Source organism: Cervus canadensis, chromosome 32, assembly GCF_019320065.1.
Source record: "Cervus canadensis isolate Bull #8, Minnesota chromosome 32, ASM1932006v1, whole genome shotgun sequence".
NCBI classification, from domain to species: Eukaryota; Metazoa; Chordata; class Mammalia; order Artiodactyla; family Cervidae; genus Cervus; species Cervus canadensis.
The window spans coordinates 758,920-778,900 of NC_057417.1; the positions used below are offsets into that span (position 1 = coordinate 758,920).

Here is a 19,981-nt window from a genome sequence, read left to right on the forward strand (position 1 = left end):
GAAGAAAGGTGTTGGTATTTCCCTGGGGAAAAGACCCTGGCCTCCCATAATGCTTTTATGACCTGCATTCTTCTGTCTTCTTGGTTCTTCAACCAGAAGTTCTATTTTTCTCCATCTAAGAACAGCGGTCCCTGCCCCTGGGCTTCCCAGGTGGCGCTAGTGGTAAAGAACCCACTTGCCAATGCAGGAGACTTAAGAGACATGGGTTCGATCCCTGGGTCAGGAAGGTCCCCTGGAGGAGGGAATGGCAACCCACTCCAGTGTTCTTGCCTGGGAAATTCCAAGGACAGAGGAGCCTGGCGGCCTACAGTCCATGGGGTCGCCGAGTCAGACCCGACTGAAGTGACTGAGTGCACACGCACGCCTCTGCCCCTTGGGCCACTTCTGAGCCTTGGGGAGCCACCTGTGGAGCGTCACGTTCCACCTGTGTCCACTCCTCTGAGTTTCTCCCATCCGGGGTTCCCTCAAAGTCCCTGGCGCTGGGGGCATGTTAGTGTCACATCAGCGCTCATTTCTCGCCTCATCACTTAATGCTTCAGAGCCAGGGACCCCTGGGATTTCTGCTGATTAAATACAGATCCTTAGAGCACAGCTGGCTCCTGCCGCAGGGGTGCCCTTTCCTGAGCCGTGAGTGCTGTTCATTGATCTCCTCTAGGCCAAAAGCCTTTTAGAAGGTCCCTGCGTGGTTCGGATGCCATCAGCGAGACCAGCTCAGTCAGTCACATCGAAGACTTAGAGAAGATGGAGCAACTGTCGGGGGGGCAAGAGGCCTCAGAAGCTAACAGCCCCAAGCGGCACCCAGGGGCGCCCGCCCCTCTGGAAGCCGAGCCGCCTGGAGCCCCCCAGGACGGGGCCCAGGGCCTGCAAGGTGACCACCCGCAGGTAGAAGAGCCAGAGAGCTTAAGATAAAACTCAGTGTTTGCTTGGAGACTGTACTGAATATTGTTTCAGGGAAGATGAAGTTATTCTGAAAATGTGAACCGTGCCACATGCTGATATGAGAGAAATTACTGTTATTTGTGCTTAACTGGGATGGTTGCACAAAAATGTGCCTGAGAGTCAGGCCTCTGGGATGGCAGTTGATGTGTCTGATTTTGTGGGTGTTGTAGAACAACCAACAACTACTGTTTCTGTCTACCCAACTGTAGTAATACCATTTCCCCCACCCCCGTTACCTTAAACATTTTTTATTCACAGAAACATTAGAATTTCAAGTGCCTGCCACTTGAAATACTTGCGCTTCTCTTTCTAAACAGACACATGTAAGACGTTACTAGGTTGTACATAGTACGTTCTTGTGAGACAGCTTTCTAGAACTCTCTGGGTTCCCTGGGGCCCTGCTGCAGACAGACGGCGATCTCTGCCATCTGTCTTACTTGGTGTTTAGTTGGATCAGGTCGCAGTATGCAGCTGGATTGTCCGGCTTCAGGAGCGGGCGCAGCGGGGTTGTAAACAGGAGCGTCCGAAGCCCCCTCCGGCACCCCTACTGCTGCTGCCCCCGAGGCGTCGGTCAGGGCCGTGTCCGCTCACGCGGCGGCAGGTCAGGTTGGACCCAGCACTGCTTCTGTCTGACGCGCTCTGCCGCCAGTCTGCGTCTCCCTTTATATGCTATTTGTAAACAAATTAAAGGACTCCTCTATTCAGAGTAACTGTAAAGACTCTTCTCAACCATATTATATATATATATATGTATATTTTTAAATACTGGTAAAGCTTTTAAATTGGCACAGAAGTACAGACTGTACTCATTTCTATTTCTACGTTTAATATCTGAAAACTCCACAGATGCTGCTCTTAAGAGCCTCATATTAAATATGCTGTGTAGCACCTCGTTATGTTGAAATTCTAAATTTAAGTCCACCTCTGACCTGTTCTCACGGGAGCTTCTGGAGCATCTGTTCATAGCAGCTCAGCCCTTTGGGCCCAACTCAGAAACAAAATCCAGAGGGGCAGTCTTAGGCTGATCAAGCCAGACGACTGCTGAAGTAACTGAAGTAACCCCTGAACTACTGCCCGTCTCTAAGTACTGCGTCACTTCCTTTATCATCGGCAGCGGCCCCTGTGCCTTTGAAGTCCAGCAGTCAAGCTATGGGAGACCTTAAGATGGTGGCATTCACATGGGGTTGGGGACTGTCGACTTGAAAGCCTTAGTTACGCCATATTAAGCCTATAACTACACTCTGATTTGATGTGATTTCTGACATTTGGCACTTGTCAAAGCACACTTTTCCTTTCCTTTTTTCCTGGTGCGAATGATTAAATAAGTCTTCCCTGTTTCTTTGGTGCGATGAAGTATAGCAGATAAAACGGGGGAAGGGGAAATTATCACCTTTAACAAGATTAATTTTTAAATGTTTTTATATATATTTGAAATTGTTAAATTGGTTTTGCTGAAACAGAATTTCACCCTTGAGATACTATTTGAATGTTGGTTTCAATAAAGGTTCTTGAAATTGTTCCCAGTAGCTCACTTCATAAATCTTAGCATTAATTGGGCATGGTAACGTTACCTTTTGGATAGCAACTTCAAAAGAATAAAGGTTTCTAAAAATACATAATATCAGGTTTGATTTGATGCTTCTAAAGTATTTTGAGGTTAAGAAAAATCTGAGATATATAAATTCTCGCCGAATTTTACTGCATTTTAAACAGACTGACAATTTTTCCTTTATTCACTAATTTAGCAGAATTACAAAGACTTACCCAAGTATCTGAAATAGCTGCTTATAGAACAGTGAGAAAGCCAGCTTCTCCTCAGGCCTCTTAATACTAACCAAGAAGAAAACCTAAACAAATGCCTTTGCCAAAATAAGATTTTATTTTAAAGTCATCTGAAAAACACTGAGTAAGGAGAGATACCTAAGACTCAACAGATAAAGATTCCAAGTTCACATTCTTCCCTGCCCCCCCCCCGCCAGTGGTCTTTTGTTGTGTCAGAGAGGTGCTTTCTTTGGTAATTCCTATTTTTAGCTTCCGGGGGAAGAGATCTTTTCCCATAAGCCATCTTCATTTTTTTTGTAGAGTAGAGCCTTGTTCCCAGGAAACAGTGTGTTAGCTGGAGAAGGGTGTTTCTTTAAAAACATCAAGGTAGATCTAATATGTTCAACAAAGTGGGGGGGCTCAGCCAGGGGTGACGTGGAAAGGTTCTGGAAAAACAAGATTTGGGGTGAGAGGAGAACCTGCTCTGTTCCCTACTTTGACAAAGCTCTCGAGAGTGTCTCTGTGCTCATTACACATTCATCAGGCTGTTCTCAGATCACTGTATAAATATATATAATTTGTAAAGTTACATAAGACACAGGTGTCCTGGGTTAACGAGAACAAAGCAGATGGCTGCCTGTTGCTCTGCTGTGTAGACATCTACCCAGGATCCACTCACCCCCGACTGACGTCAGGAGCAGCTCAGCAGGGTCTGCGGGTGGCGCCCTCCACAGACACGGTAGGGAAAGCTGCTGCTATCTCGTCTACACGCTCTTCCACAGAGAGGGAACCAGGGGCCAGAGAGGTGCCCAGCCTGTAGGCGCTCACCTCTAGTATCTGCTTATCCTCTTGCTGCAACCAGAAATCCACGTGGGGAAACGGTGTCCAGGAATACGGTCCTATACGAAGTTGCTCTGTCTTTGCATCGTAAATGCTAATCATCTAAAAAAAGAACATTTCAGGGGCAGAATTTAAGGAGTGTTATCAGCAGAAACACCGCCTTTAATGCAAGCTCCCGTGTCGTCTTGAACTTAAGGCATTTATCTGGTAGAGAAGCTTCTTTCAGGTTTTGTCTCACCAAAACAAGCTGCCACTTAACTACTTCCCACCGGTCTGGTCCTGCACTTTGTGGGCAACGGACATCATTTTGTTTAGTTCTGACAACAATCCGGCAGGAAGGTGGTGGTTTTCCATTTTGGTTGGAGACGTGAGGCTCAGACAGATGGGCCTGCTGCCCAAAGTCACCTGTCTGTAAGCGTCAGGGCTGGGCTGCAGACCCCGCATGTCTGACCCAAGGCCATGCCCCTCGCTGCCTCCTTGTTCACACCCACAGTCATCTTGGAGCTTAAAACCACACATGCCTGTTGTCCCCTCAAAAGAAGGGAAAAGCCAATTGGTAAAAATCTGCCAAATGATCAATTCCCTGAATTCTCAAATGTGCCAATGGTAGTTTCCAGCTTAACCAGCAATGTTTAGTTTTGGTTACTGAGACTAAAATATGTCCTGAATCTTAGCTAAATCAAGACTCTTCTGCTCCCTGAGAGATTGAGAAAGGAGACGTAACAATGTCAAAGGGCTGGCAAAACAGCCCTCTGGGTCCAGACGTTTCCAGTGAAAATGACAGCTTTTCCTAAGCAAGCAGACTTCTTTTGGGTGCTCTGATGCGATTTGTTTTTTTCACACTACACGTTTTTAAACGATTTTTTCACTCGTTCCTCAAACAGTGTGTAAGTCTTATTTTTTTTCCCCTAACTTTTAAAATGAAGGTGTTTGTTAGTTAACTAAAAAGACCCAAAGGCAATCAGACTTTTTAACTGATCTGATTATTCTTTGGGGTCATCAACTCATCCCAGCAAACTGCTTTCCAGTGACCTCGTCTGGGGACAACGTGACCTGCAGAACAGAAGAGAGAAACCTCTTCTCCCCGCTTAGCTCTCCTTTCTTTGCAGTAACTTCACTGGTAAGGTTCTTACAAGGTACAAGGGGCTCATTTTGTTTGGATCTGGATGTGGGGGGGGATTCACATACATCCCCAACATCTTCAGGGCAGAGAACCGGGGTCTTGCAATTCTAACCTGAAACATTCCTCTTCTCTACGTGCTGTGAATGTGTGGTGGTTCCTGATCACGGGCAGCTTTCCAGAAGCCATCAGAAACTTTTCATTTCCAAGGTGGATAAAGCTCAAGGCTTTAGAGTTTGATGCCCCCCGTTTCCCTTCACCCTGTAACACAAGATGCTGTCGGACTTACTGGTCCTCCTGTTAAAGCTCGGGCGGCCCGCAGCTCCTCCTCCGGACCTCGGTCTTGGAAGGAGGCTCTGTAGATCTCCGCAGTTTTGACATTGACAGCTGTTGAGGGACGACAGGACGACTCCAATTGGCAAAAGCCACAGGGGCTGGTAAGTCTCACACTCATACCATCACCCGTGATGGGACTGAACAAAGTTACGTGTCAGTAGTCTCTCCCTTTCTGGGAAGGGAGAATGCAACCCTTTGGCCAGGCATCTCCCTGAGAAGTGCCGAGGCCCGAGCTGGACTCGGTAAGAGCTGGTTCCAGACCAAGGGCCGCCCCCACCCGGGAGACGCGCCATCTCTTCAGGCAGCCCGTGGCAAGGCCTCCCTGCTCTGCCCTGTGACAAGGAAGACAAGCCTTGACAAGACAAGGCTGCAAACGTGGCCTGGGATCGGCGCCAAGGTTGGTGGCATGTGTTGGTTATGACTATTTCTGACATACAAAGTACAGAGAATAAAGCAGTGAACACCCTGCCAGATAAACCGAATGTTGTGGATATGGCAGAAGCCCTCCGTAGACACAGCCAGTCTCAGGACTTCCCTGGCGGTACAGTGGTTAAGAATCTGCCTTCCAATGCAGGGCACTTGGGCTCAATCCCTGGTCAGGGAACCAAGACCCACACGCAGCAGGGCAGTGAGGCCCGCAGCGGAAGTGCTGAGCTCAGGTGCCTCAACTAGAGAGGAGCCCAGGCACCGCAGGAAAACTCCTGCGTGCCACCACTGAGACCCAATGCAGCCAAATAAATCCTTACAGTAAAGACAGACAGCCAGTCCCAGCCTGCTAAGGCCTCGGGAGTCCCTGGGGCTGTCACAGGAGGAAGGACACTCTGGGTTTTCTTTAGCCTGATGGTTTCACTTTGCTTTGTAGGCTCTTTACTCTCCATCAGAACCGTAATTAGTTCCCTGAGTATAAGAAGATTCAAATCGCCCCATTCCAGCCCCCAGAGCTCTGGCTCGAGGAAAAAAGCAGAGGGGCCTCTCGGGGGAGCAGAGACCACTGACATTGTGCTGTCCCCTAACTGGCCGAAGCCCGAGCTTTATATTTGCTACCTTGTTCCCCTTCAGTCTAGGATGTGGACATTTTTTCTCTCATAGACATAAGGTCAGAGAAGGTAAGCTCCCTGCCCAGGCTCGCCCAGCAGATCCAGAGAGGAGTCAGGACCTGGGCCCAAGGCGCTGCCACACTCACAGCCGCGGGCCCACCAGCTGCAGAGTCGGCCTTTAACCAGAGGAGAGCACAGACCCTCCACCCAACGCGCTACTTACCAATGCCGTAAATTACTGGGAAGTGGCTTTCATTTTCCTCCCGGTCATTTAATTCTAACACATTAAAAAAAAAGGAATTTTAAGATCTAGTTTTTAAAAAATACTAAATAATTGTTTTCATTTTCTATAAACAGAGGCCAAGAAGGAGCCCTCCCTGCCTGCAAAGGCGGGGGATCAGAACATGAAAGGGCTTGTGTCCCCATTTCCCAGCTGAGCCCCGGGGCGGTCAGCTTATTGGAACAAACTGCCCCTCCAGAGTCCGAGCCGCCGGCCACCCACACGCGTGGCGGCAGCTCTTCTCCCAGGAAATGAAAGAGGCTGCTGAGAATCCCGAGGAGGTCAGAGGAGAGCCCTCAGGGGTGGGGGATCAGGATCTCAGTGGAGGCTGCGCGGGGTCTGGATGTGGAGGGCAGTGAAGGCCATGCCAGCAGATATGAGAAGAGCTGGGAGAGGGCAGCAAGCCAACGACACGTGCTGACTGCGACTGAGGCACAGACGCTGGGCCTGCCTTCAGGGTGAGGGCAGAACGTCCCCCAAAGCTACAGCTTTGCTCCGGGGAGGACGGCGGGGCTCACCTGTCACACACAGTGTCACCAAATGAATGTCGTCTTCCTGTCTGTCAAATTCACCTACAATGAGAATTTTAAAACTGATGTCAAAAAGTTCCCTTAAGCAGCAGAGCACACACTGAGCAAGTCAAGAGGGGGATGGAGCGTGGGAACCACCACCCTTAGACCACAGCCTGGCCTGTCCATCGGAGGCGGAGACCAATGAGTGGACGCCAAGCACCCTGCCTGCCGAGGGCCAGACGTGCTCCCAGCATCAGGCCCAGAGAAAACTTCCTCCGAGACTTTCCTTTCTTCTCCCTATTCTGAGAGGCTGGCAGGACAAACTGAGTCATAAGATTTTAACCTTTTCCTAAAGAACATTTTTTCCTGATTATGGGTCATAAAAAAAATTTGACCATTATGAAACATTTGGAAAATACAGATGGGTATAAGGAGTATGTGGGTTTTGAAGGTGTAAGTGCGTGGGCTTTTCCTGCTGATAATCCTAGCACTTAACAGTGTATGTCTTGCCATGTTTGCCCGTGCACAGCTGAGCTCAGACACCGTGTAGACAATTTCACATCCTGATTGTTTGTACGTGTTATTTTCCCACGCAATTCAAACCTCTTCGTTAAATATTTTTTAATGGCATGAATAACTATGCCTCTACTAATGGACATTAGATTATTTCCTGTTGTAAATAATCTTATACTGCCCACCTTCGGGTGTAAGTCTCTACGCACATTTCAGATTAATTTTCTGAGAAAAGATTCTCCAAAGAGAAATTACTGGGTCTGTGATGGATCATGATGCCAAAAGGCTTTCCTGACAGGTTCCACCAAAGGTTCCACCAAAGTACTGCAGGGACACGCCCACCTTGCTGCTTCATGGTTAATTACAGAACAACGTCGTTTTTTCTCATGGTAGTATTTGCTAATTTAACAAAGAAAAGATAGGGTTTTTATCTTTGGATAAAATAATAAGGATAATAAAACCCTTATTATCAGGGTTTTAACTTTCTGCAGATTAACATGAACATTTCTGCAGGAGGGTGGTTTTTTTCACACAATTCACAGGCTTACTGTGAGGCATCACCTGCTGTTTTGAGGGGAACCTTGTCCCCATCCCGTGAGCTCTAAACGTTTAGCTCTCCACCCTCCGGTGTTTATGGAAGATTCCGAGCTGAGCAGTTTGGGTGGCTCCCAGCAGGTGCGCCCCTCGTACGTTCTGTACTAATTGGGATTTTCATTTAAGCAAAAATAGGTACACATTTTTATCAGATCTGAGGAGAAACGTGAACTTACTAAGGAGCTGATGAGTCAGTTTCTGTGACAACTGCCTGTCGTCATTGAAGCCTCCCACGAGGTGCGCTTCCAGCCTGGCAAAGAGACGGGAGGGGGTGCTCAGAGGGGGACGGCTCGGCCCGGCAGGCCTGGCTCTGCCCTGAGCCTCAGCTCCCGGCTCCCGGCCCCGTTCACGCCATGGCGCACGCACTGGGGCTCTGCCCGGGGGCCCAGGGGTGCTGTGTCTCAAACACGATGCCACCAGAAGGCAAGAGTAAGAAAGCCTGGTCTGGAAGGTGACGATCACGTCACACTACTCACCCGCCCTGAGCGGGACGCGTCAGAAGCCTCTTAAAAGTCTCGGCCTGACAGGGTGACCCCTGAGGACCCGGGGTGCAGGGCCGGGGAGGGACGGGACTGATCGGGCCCCGCGCGGGCGCACCTCCACCACCAGGAGGCCAGCATCTTGGAGAGACGGGGGTCTCATCGCCGTCTTACAGAGAAGGAAACTGGGTTGGTGTCTGAAGCACATGCTTATCTATGACACCAGCTTTTTCCTCCGAGCGTCCCCCTGAACACTGGCCACACGAGACAGAAAAGTGTTCTTGGGGTTAAATAAGTTTGGGAGGCCTCGCCCACTCCCAGGGGAGCCACCACGCAGAGCAGCAGAGCAAAGCTCCAGGAAACCCTGTAGCTGGAAAAACCGCATCACCTCTGTTAACCCTGTGTTTCCCACGCTTGCTTCTCTGCTAACCCGTCCTCGGCCTGTGACAACCTGGGGACCCGCGCTCAACAGAGTGCGGCCACCTTTCACACTCCCTCAGCTGAGGCAGCACGCTCCCGAGGAAGGCCCCAGAACCTTGCGCGTCAGCAGCTGAGCGCGCGCGTCTGGTGGCCTCGACTCCCCTCTCTCACACCGTGTGCTGAGAACCACGGCCCGGGGCACGGGTCCAGCCACATAACCTGCCAGACTCAGCGTCCTGACAGCACACAAGGTCGAGGCCGGCCCAGCCCGTCACAGACCCTGCAGGGGGAGAGTCAAACTTAAAAACGGATCTGTGTTCCACTAGGAAACCGCGACGGCGAGGAGGCCTTCCTTAAATCCCTGGGATTTGAAGAACATGTGTATGACTAGACTAGTTCATCCCAGTGAACTGCTGCCCCAGACTTCGAATAAGATGAGAGCCATGTCTGCCAGGCCGGGTGATGGGAGAGAAAGGGGAGGCGACAGCCGGGCTGGGGTCGCGGGCACGCCCTTAAGGAGCCACATGGCTCCTGAGAGCCCACCCCGGGGCCGCACCCGGGAAGCAGGTGAGCACGCTCTCCGTCACTGTGAGCAGGCGGGCGCCAGCTCTCGCACACAGTCTGAACACTGACCCTCTTCGTCCCCAGCTTCCTTCTCCTCACAGCCCACCCGCTCCTTTACATCCCGTCCTGCTGACGTCTCCTCCCCGTGGACTGTGAGCCCCCGGGGGGCAGGGCTTTGCCTCCTCCATTCACAGGCCCCTGGCACCTGTAAGCAGTTCTGGTTCACAGGAAACGGTCAACAAACAACTCCTGAAGAAAGGGGGAGAGTCCGCTGCTGGGCTGTCACAGGCATCGGCTGACACACAGGCCTCGAGAACGTCAGAGACACAACTGCAAGGTCAGCGTCAGACCCCCCTTCCAGGACCGGCCCGAGTCCGGGCGCCCGCTCTCCCCGAGCAGCGGCTGAGGCGACGGCGGGCACACGGCAGCGTCCTCCGCACGACGGGGCCAAGCTCCCCACATCACGCGACGCAGGAGTGGGGCGCTCACCTTCCACATCGAGTGTGGTCGGAAAAGGATTTTATGGCGTTCATGATCAAGGGGACCTCAGCTTTGGTGTCGCTTCCATCACAGTGGGTCAAGCAGGTAGCCCCATTACCTGAAGAACAAGGGTGAAACGACTCATGTTATTCCCGATGAGAACTCGGGGCGCAGCCCAGGTCTACGCCTGTCCACTCGGACCGCCTCATCTTTGAACAGCCTGCAAGAAGGAAAAACAGAGACGTCTGGGCTGCCCAGCCAACCCATCTGACCAGGGCCTCGGGGAGGGGCCATGCAGATGGAAGAGAGGTGAGCGGAGCCAGGAAACGCAAATCGAGACGCTCATGGGCCCACACGGTGGGTCCAGGTGAGGAACCGTTTCCTGCGTGTCTCTCGTCATACCTGTGTGCCTCAGGACCACAATGTGACAAGTGGTGGCATCATCAGAACCCAGAATGGAGATGGAGCCTGTTTAAAAAAGAAATAAAATAAAATATCCACTAGCCTTTGGGGAGAAGGCCCAATTCACTGGTTCCTAACCTACCATCCTTTGGGGAGGTCACTGCAAGCTCTCTTTGCTGAACATACAGAAGGCCCTGGGGTCCCACTTGTTGAACAGACTGACCTCTGAGAAGTCTGGCTCTTTCCTGTTTAATTAAAAAAAAAAAAATAAAAAATAGTGATGGAAATTAGTGAGGCTTGAGTAACTAGATAGGTGGAGAGAGCCAAAGTGTGCCCTGGGTGGAAACACACCCTCGTGAGGTCTGAGGTGTGTGTATTATCTGACAGAAAGGCTAAAATAAAAGCGCAGTGGGATAAATAAAAACACTACCATGTAGAACAATGAAGAAAGCCAGGAAGTTCTGGGGGTTTTTCGCCCTAGAGAACAACATTCTAAAACCTATGAAATAAGATGCAAAGATCCTTTTCCACAATTCTTTGCAACTATAAAGAGAATCGGATCAGATGGACTAGTGGAGTGAGTAGTTCAGAAATTACAGCCCTTCTTTACTTTCTTTAAAGATGAGGATGGGTCCAAGCCTTCCCTATGCCCCAACCTAGTAACCCCCTCTCTGGAAACCTGTACTGTGGAAATAACCTCAAATGCCAACGCGCTTATCCCTGTGTTACTGAGAATGTCATGAAGCTGGGGACGACAACAGAAAAGGTAAGCAAATTATGCAGAACCAGCTCACAACTGTTAACTGCACAGTCACAAAAAGTGAAGACTACAGGAAAGGAGTTTTGAGAAATGTAAAACTGAAGAGCGAGACACAAGAGTGGGGAAAAAAAAATTTAAGCTGTAAATATGCTATTAGTACGACAATGCTAAAAATGTAACTACATATAGGGGAAAATACTGGAAGGAAAGCCAGCAATATAACCACGATGGTGCTGGAACAAGGCCAACGCCCGTCATTTAACTGTCCCAGCTGTCCTTCCTCTATTCTCCAAATGCCCCATGAGGTAATTATGCTATTAAAGTAGAAACCAGGGGACTTTCCTGGTGGCCCAGTGTTAGGACGCTGAGCATCCCATGTGGGGGCACAGGTTTGATCTCTGGTTAGGGAACTTAAGATTCTACAAGCCACATGGCGTGGCCGAAAAAAAAAAAAAAGCTGAAGTAGAAAACCGAAAAGGAGAACTCAAAAATAAGCAAATTAACGAAAAGGTAGGGTAATATTAGGTGTCTACTGAGTTTCTATAAATTCTTATGTAGTAAATCTGGAGCAGGGAAAACTCAGGTGGCCAGTTAATTCTTCGCTCAGTCACATCTGACTTTGCAATCCCGCAACTGTACTCCACCAGGCTCCTCTGTCCATGGGATTTCCCAGGCAAAAATACTGGAGTGGGTTGCCATTCCCTTCTCCAGGGATCTTCCTGACCCAGAGATCAAACCCGGATCGCCTGCATTGCAGGCAGATTCTTTACTGTCTGAGCCACCAGAGAAGCCCAATTAATTCTTTAATGAGAATTAAATTTTTCTTTTTAAAAAAATGTCAAATGGATGCATCACTAAAATGTATCCTAATTTCCTTCTTACTTACAACAAGTAAACTCCTCAATAAACAATTTCCTAACCACGTGTACAAATACCGAGCATGTAGGTACTTGTCTAGACCGGGAACATTTTTATAGACTTACACTGGCTGCTGGCCATTCCTCACAGCTGGGGCTAATTTCGGTTAGTGCTGGCTTACTGAACAAAATAAAGAGATAGAAGAGAACATGACAATCCATTCGATGAGTTATAGAGAGTTCTCTTCTAATAAACTTCCACTAATTAGAAGCAAGGCAGCAGTTACAGTGAGGAACGACAGTGGGAAATAGTGAGGAACCACTTCAGACAGGATTAAATTGCGGATTAGCAGATGCAAACTATTACATACAGAATGGATAAACAATAAGGTCCTAATTGTATGTAGCACAGGGAACCAGTCAATATCCTGTAATAAACGATAATGGAAAAGAGTATGAGAAAGAGTATAAATACATACAACTGAATCACTGCAATACAGCAGAAATTAACACATCGCAAATTAACTATACGTCAATTTAAAATATTTTTCTAAAAAAAGAGGAACTAAGGACTGAATGAAGTGCAGGGTGCGATCCGATGGACGAGTCAGGGAGAAAGAAATGCAGCCGATTGTGCAAAAACTCACCACACCTCAAAGCAGTGAGCGCTCTTCCTTTTCATACCACTTCTCACCTCAATGCAAGGTAAGATAAAGGAGATTGCAGAATTTCCTTTTTTTTTTTAAAAATCATTCCTTTAAGACTCACCTCTTTTGGTTCGTCTCAGGGAGAGGGAGGGAGGAGTCAAGGCAAATTTTTACCGCTCCCTTTCACAACTGAGTCACCACCCAAAAGCAAAGCTATTTCTGAGAAATGAATTATCGCTTGTGTAGCTAAGAACCCCAAATCACAACATCCCTGATCGACACAGCTCCTACTGTTTGCCAGAGAAACAGAAGCGCACGTGACCGGGAGAGAGGACGGCCTGAAAGGGGAAACAGCTACGCTGCTTTGGTCCGTCACTTTCAAAAAGGAAAAGAAGATCAGCTAAAGTTCTCCTCTGAGCAAAAACACACAGTCCTACTACATGAACTCGTATCCTTTCTGAAATAAAAGCAGCATCAGGCTTCTCAAGTGTTTTTTTAATGTTCTGAACACTCAGATTCACACACACACACAAACAAACCCAAACCTTTTCCCTCAGTCTCCCCTGCTACTGCTCATCCTCATTTCCCAATTCCTGTCTGAGGGCACTGTCCTCTCATCCCCGGGGTCAGTGTACTTGTTTCAGAAAAGGGCCAGACGGTAAATAGCTTAGCAGACCATGCGGTCTCAGTGCCTCAGTGTGAAATCAACAAAGAACACGTGACAAGTGGCCGTATCCCCAGAAAATATTTATGAGTGACACTGAACACTGAATTTCACGAGTCTTCATATGTCACGAAGTGACTTCATATTTCACGTGTCAGGAAGCATTCTTTTCTTTCCCCCAATCGTTTAAAAATGTAAAAACCACTCTGGGCTGGTGGGTCATCCACCAACAGAACGCGGCCCGTGGCTGTAGCTGACTGATCCCTGGGTTCACCCATCGCTGAGGTGCACCCCAGAGGACGACCAAGTCCCCTCACCCCTCTGCCAGACTGTCCGTTCTTCCTTCAAAAGCGGGAAAGCGAGTAGGAAAGCACTGCCCAGCCCAGCCCTGGGCCTGAGCCTTCCTCCCACCACAGGCCCTACCTCACCTCCGTCCCGTCTTCCTCACACCTGCTGTTGTGGTTGTTTACTCCCTCAGTCTGACGCGCTTTGCGACCCCATGCACTGTAGCCCTCCAGGCTCCCCTGTCCGTGGGGTTTCCCAGGCAAGGATACTGGAGCGGGTAGCCACTTCCTCCTCCCGGGGATCTTCCTGAGCCAGGGATCGAACCCACATCTCCTGCATTGACAGGTGGCGTCTTTACTGCTGAGCCACGTGGGAAGCCCAAGAAACGGGAGCACGATGATCCTGCGGCCAAGAACAGGGCCCGGGGTCTCCTGTGTGCGAGGTGAGAATTCTACCCCTGGACCCCATGCCCCTCTCACCTCAATTCCTGCAACTTGTGCCCCCAGCGAAAGGTACAAAGTATGACAATGCTGGGGGGCGGGGGGCGCCCTCTCTGTCCTGGAGTGAGTGACCTGGGCAGAGCCTGAGCCCCTGTGCTTCATCCCGTCCTCTGGGAAACCAGGCCACTGCTTAGGCTTGGGAGGATTAACTGGGAGCAGGCCTGCAGGGAGTGGCTGTCCCTACTCTCCACCTCTGCTCCCCAATCCTGACCCCCAGGCCTCCCCTACCCACTCGATCCTCCCGATGGCTGCCTGCATCCTTGCTTCAAAACACTGGTTCCGTTACAGGGCTTTTCTGCTCAAAAAGCCCTTCCATGGGATAATTACAGGGATTCAGCTCTGTGAATGTTCCTAAAGGGGAAAGAGCAGAAATGTCTCACATGCTTAAAAGCAGGAACTACGTGATGCGGAATTCCACGGGACCATTAAGTCTTAAGACGCTGCGGAACCGGATTCTGAGCATCCAGAGACTGGTAAGAGCGGAGGCTCCGGGCCGCACCGTGCGAAGGCGCTCTCTGCGGGGACGGCAGCATCTGCACCTGCCCTGCATCATCCTGCAGCCCTGTCACTCATGATGTCGAGCACTTGAAACATGGCTACTGTGACTGCGTGTGTGCTCATGTCACTTCAGCTGTGTCCGACTCTTTGCGACCCCATGGACTGTAGCCCGCCAGGCTCCTCTGTACACAGGATTCTCCAGGCCAGAATACTGGGGTGGGTTGCCATGCCATCCTCCTCCAGGGGATCTTCCTGACCCAGCAGTCGAACCCGCATCTCCTGCGTCTCCTGCACTGCAGGCGGATTCTTTAACCACTGAGCCACTTGGGAAGCCCAGTGTGACTGAGGAGCTGATTTTTCAATTTTATCGAATTTTAAATGTAAACTACCACCTGTGGCCAATGGCTACCGTACTGAGCAGCGCTGCTCTAGAGGCAAAGGCAAACCCGCCAGGGTTCACCTCCCGCAGCATGCGAAACCTTGGGCAACTTACTCCACCCTCAGAGTCCCCAGCTATAAAACGGAAACAGCAGTAGCACCTGCCTCCTAGGGCTGGGATGCCTGGCGAGCTCCACAGCACTGCTATTACCGTTGCTGCTGTTATTATTATCCTATGTTAAACATAGATGTGGACGGGCTAGTAACTGCTGCTACTGCATACTCACAACCTACTGCCGCAGGAAAAAAGACCCCTTATAGAACAGGACACACAGCACTCCATCATGTACGTCATATACAAAGAAAAACCTCTGTAAGGATAGTCACCAAAGTGTGAAGCATGGTTGTGGTCACAGATTTCTTTTTTCTTCTTTTTGAGACGTCTATTTTCTTACCAAGGGGATACTACTTACTATTAAACAAATAATAATTAAACCTTTCATTTCTCTAAACTGTGTGTCAGCTGAACGACCCATCTAAACCTCTGCAGCCTAAGTATGACCGACCTCTCCCGGCTTACCTCCCATTCTGCCCTCCTGCCCTCTGTGCCAGGGAAACCAGCCAGGTCACCCGCCCTCGGAGCCCCTCCTGCCCCGCCCCGGGGTCAGGGGGCACAGTCCAGTTGGTCCAGCGGGAATGCCTCCCCTCTCCCCTTAGGCCGCTGCATGTGGAAGGGACCGCCCGCCCCAGCCACATTCCTGTGAGGCACACGGGTCCCCACTGCACAGCCTTTCTGGGCCGAGTCTCCCCAGAAGCCAAACCTCCCTTCTAGGGGTTCCTGGTATCTCAGCTCATTCCCCTTCTCTCCACACTCAGGGTGCTGCCCTGGACTAACTTTCATAGAAACTTTCTAACAGACATAAAAATAGTGTCACTACGTTCTTTAGGCAGCTGCCGCTTTTCCCCTCCGTGAGTCCCAGTCCCAACTTCCGCCGTTAATGGTGTGGCAGGGACACAGCATGAGGAAGGAACGTGCTTGATACGATGACTAGTGTCTGCTGGGTGCCCAGTACGTGCTGGCTGATATTACTACGGCTTTCCTGAAATGGAAGTTGAGAATCACACAGAGCTGTCCCCTCTTCCCTGGTCAGGAACATCGCCTCCTCTTTCAGGGGTCATTCTGCTCACTCGTTTGTGAAACACATACTTACAAAGCACAGATTCACTGCCAGGGTCTGCCCTAGGCTCTGAGGATACAAAAGGAAGACACATACTCTGCCTTCAGGAAGCTTACATTCTCGTGGGGGGAGGCGGAGATCAAGGGAAAATAAACAAAACAAGCCTGCTGGACAAAATCATTACACACCACCCAACTGGTACAGAAGAAACCTTGAGAATATCTTTCCTAAGCCCACAGACTTGGCCAGGTTCCTGGGCTTCACTTTGCAGAGTGAAAAGGGGCATATTCCCCTGTATGGCACTTAATGAACAGTTATGGTGTTTGAGCCACTCTGTGGCTAAAAGCCATAAAAACCATCCCCGCCCTATACACATACCCTGACTGTAAGGAAAGAGGCAAAAGCCATAACCAAGGCACATGAGGGGCTCAGCGGGCATTTCTTAAATTCATGAAATGGGTTGAACTGGATCTTGGGCAAGTTTTGGTTCTGGTTTTTTGTTTGTTTTTTTTTTAACAGTAAGAACCGTTTTCCAAACAGTCTCTGCTCTTGCATGGAATAAGGGTTCACAGGTCTATCTAAGGACAAAAGCAGGAAACAAAACAAAAAAACCTTCCATAGGGTGTGGTCTTCAACACAGCCCAGCGGGGCAAAAACACGTAGGGCCCTTTCTTCCGTCTAAAAATACCCGGGAGCCCCAGACCCCGGGGCGAGAAGCCCAGGGGACCCGCCGGGATGCCCCTGCCCACACCCGGAACAACCTCCGGCTTCCTGAAAACCCCAGGACCGTGCTGCGCTCACCGGGGGTGGGGATGCGCGGCGAGGAAGCGACCCAGGGCGCTGCCCAGATTCGCCTAAACGGGTCAAAATCCGGACTGGGGGACTGGGACCGCCCTATCTGTGAAGAAGGGGTCCCGGCGTGTCCTCCAGCCGCGGTGCTGGGCGACCTTGGGCAAGTCACCTAACCTCTCTGGGTCTCCGTCCCCTCCCCTGGAAAAAGAGGGGGGCCTCCGCAGATGTCCTGTGAAGTCCAAAGAAGGTAAAAGCTCCACAGACGCCTCAAGCCCGGGCTCCGGCTGTGCCGACAGCACCTCAGCTGCGCCAAGTTTCGAACCTGACTCCGGGGAGAGCTGGTGGTGGCGGCGGCGGCGGGCTGAGGAGGGCTTTGGCCCGCCTGCGGGTTCCCTCGGGCCCGCCTCGAAGCCCCCCGCCCAGGCCCTGCTCACCTCCAGAAGCGGGTGGGCTCGGACCAGGTCCCCGGCGGACTGCGGCAGCCGCACTCGCCGCCCGTCCACGAGCAGCGGCATCGCGGAGGCGGCCAGCCCGGCAGGCCCAGGGAGGCAGCGGCCTCCCCACCCCCGGGCCGCCCTCCGCCCCCAGCCTTGGGCCGCCCCGCCCCGCCCCGCCCCGCCCCGCCCCGCTCCGCTCTGCCCCGCCCCCGCGCCGCCGCGCGTGCCTCCGGGAAATGGAGTCCTACGGAGGCGCAGTCCCAAGAGGCTAAGGAAATCTAGAGCGGGGTCGCAGGGCCCCGTGGGAAACGTAGTACAAACCGGAGGGAGCCCGCCTCCTCCGCAAGGGGCGCTGGGAAATGTAGTTCTGAAAGCGTGGAAAGACACGCAGGATGGGGAGGAGCCGCGCTTCTCCAGAGGGCCTTTGCCCTCAGCTCCAGGCTCACAATTCAGCCAACCTGGCCTGAGTTTGGGCACTGGGGTCGCCTGCCTAAGTTCATCAGTGACCTAGAGCAAGTCTGCGAATCTGCCTTGTTGCTTCAAAGGGCTGTATTTAATGATAAACATAAACTGTTTTAAGATGAAAAAATGGAGCCTGAAGTTTGCTAACCCCACACATTTAGAGATCACTAATAATGATCTCTTTCAGATCATGGCTTCCCAGGCAACGCAGGAGACTAAAAAGCAGCGAGTTTGATCCCTGGGTGGGGAAGATCTCCTGGAGGAGGAAAGGGCAACCCACTCCATGACTCCTGCCTGGAGAATTCAATGGACAGAGAGCCTGGTGGGCTACAGTCCATAGGATCTGTAGAGTCAGACGCGACTGAAGCGACTTAGGGGCGCAAGTACGCACAATAATGCTTGGTGCTTGACATTTAATAGGCACTCAGAGATGGGCTAAGAGCCCTGGGAGTAAAGATCAGCAAAATGCCCTACAGACCCTACTGAGGACAGGTACACTGGTGTAAGTCTTCTCACTTTGGAGCCAATACTATTCAAATAGATCCGACTCCACAATGAACAAAACAATTTTAGAAAAGTCATAATAGTGAGATGATCAAGGGGGATTCACTTCACACAGAGCAAAAATTATTAGAATGTCTCTAGGATGCTGCAGTAAGCATTGCCTAGCAGGCAGAGCCTTCTGGCCCTTCTCCTCCAGTTGAGGTTGCTTAGTTCAGTTCAGTTCAGCCGCTCAGTCGTGTCCAACTCTTTGCGACCCCATGAATCGCAGCACGCCAGGCCTCCCTGTCCATCACAAACTCCCGGAGTTTACTCAAACTCATGCCCATCGAGTCGGTGATGCCATCCAGACATCTCATCCTCTGTCGTCCCCTTCTCCTCCTGCCTCCAATCCCTCCCAGCATCAGGGTCTTTTCCAGTGAGTCAACTCTTCGCATGAGGTGGCCCAAGTATTGGAGTTTTAGCTTCAGCATCAGTCCTTCCAGTGAACACCCAGGACTGATCTACTTTAGGATGGACTGGTTGGATCTCCTTGCAGTCCAAGGGACTCTCAAGAGTCTTCTCCAACACCATAGTTCGCTTTCTTCACAGTCCAACTCTCACATCCATACATGACCACTAGAAAAACCATAGCTTTGACCAGACGGACCTTTGTTGGCAAAGTAATGTCTCTGCTTTTTAAATATGCTATCTAGGTTGGGCATAACTTTCCTTCCAAGGAGTAAGCGTCTTTTAATTTCATGGCTGCAATCACCATCTGCAGTGATTTTGGAGCCCAAAAACAAGTCTGACACTGTTTCCACTGTCTCCCCATCTATTTCCCATGAGGTGATAGGACCAGATGCCATGATGTTAGTTTTCTGAATGTTAAGCTTTAAGCCAACTTTTTCACTCTTCTCTTTCATCAAGAGGCTTTTTAGTTCCTCTTCACTTTCTGCCATAAGGGTGGTGTCATCTGCATATCTGAGGTTGTTGATATTTCTCCCGGCAATCTTGATTCCAGCTTGTGCTTCTTCCAGCCCAGCGTTACTCATGATGTACTCTGCATATAAATTAAATAAGCAGGGTGACAATATACAGCCTTGATGTATTCCTTTTCCTATTTGGAACCAGTCTGTTGTTCCAGGTTGCTTAAGTTGGTACCAAATAGGTAAACATGGGAGAAATGGAAGTTATCTTCACCTTGAAAAGACTTTTCTGTGCTTCCTACGTAACTTTCTCCCAAGGTGGTGAAACAACTAACTTTACATGAACGTTCATCAAATCCTCACAACCATGAAGTAGTTATTAGTAATTTCCACTTCTGTTTTCAAAGTGGAGCTCAGAGAGGCTAGGTAACTTGCTCAGGGTCACATAGTTCCTCAGAAAGAAGACAGGTCTGACACCCTCGACACTTTATAAGTCTTTTCACATCTGTAAGAATTAGCCACTTCTCATTAAAGAAGGCCTGCCCGTAGCAGGCAGACAAAATGATGGACCCTGGGACTCCTACTCCACTGAAAGCCTGATTTTGAGTAAGAGGGATAGAAAAATTCTTTGTTTTCACATAATTCCAAAGGAGATTAAACAACTTTTTTTTTCACAGATGTTCCTTAAAAACCTGTAACTTTTGGGAAGTGTTTGTTCTCCTTGGACCGGTTGGTTGGGATGCCCTCTAGGTGCACCCGGAAGTGATCCTCATCACCAATATGCAACTATTTCTGAGGACTTGCAACCTGGCCTTTCCTGGTGCCCCAGAGGTAAAG

At 50.3% G+C, this 19,981-nt stretch overlaps 3 protein-coding genes across 5 annotated transcripts in view; 2 read left to right on the forward strand and 1 right to left on the reverse strand.

Moving 5' to 3' along the window:
- Positions 1 to 2,458, forward strand: part of PDXDC1 (pyridoxal dependent decarboxylase domain containing 1) — a 53,940-nt gene extending 51,482 nt beyond the window's left edge. The window contains exon 23 of the mRNA XM_043455120.1: positions 656 to 2,458. Coding sequence (XP_043311055.1) covers positions 656 to 909 — 254 coding nt within the window. The 3' untranslated portion in view covers positions 910 to 2,458. The remainder of the gene's footprint in view (positions 1 to 655) is intronic.
- Positions 1 to 19,981, forward strand: part of LOC122432858 (poly(A)-specific ribonuclease PARN-like) — an 853,726-nt gene that overhangs the window by 517,831 nt on the left and 315,914 nt on the right.
- On the reverse strand, positions 2,796 to 17,447 carry NTAN1 (N-terminal asparagine amidase). Of its 3 annotated transcripts, XM_043455130.1 has the most exons (10): positions 17,271 to 17,447; positions 10,420 to 10,522; positions 10,278 to 10,343; positions 9,885 to 9,993; positions 8,109 to 8,182; positions 6,832 to 6,885; positions 6,257 to 6,310; positions 4,950 to 5,047; positions 3,529 to 3,642; positions 2,796 to 3,146 (listed from the first exon to the last, which is right to left on the reverse strand). In XM_043455130.1, the coding sequence occupies exons 1-10, from the start codon at positions 17,349 to 17,351 to the stop codon at positions 2,967 to 2,969; spliced, it is 933 nt and encodes a 310-aa protein (XP_043311065.1). In that variant the 5' UTR covers positions 17,352 to 17,447; the 3' UTR covers positions 2,796 to 2,966. The 3 variants fall into 3 exon arrangements, with proteins under 3 accessions (XP_043311065.1, XP_043311067.1, XP_043311066.1); XM_043455132.1 differs by lacking the exon at positions 10,420 to 10,522 and having other exon boundaries at positions 17,271 to 17,446; XM_043455131.1 differs by lacking the exons at positions 10,278 to 10,343; positions 10,420 to 10,522 and having other exon boundaries at positions 17,271 to 17,401.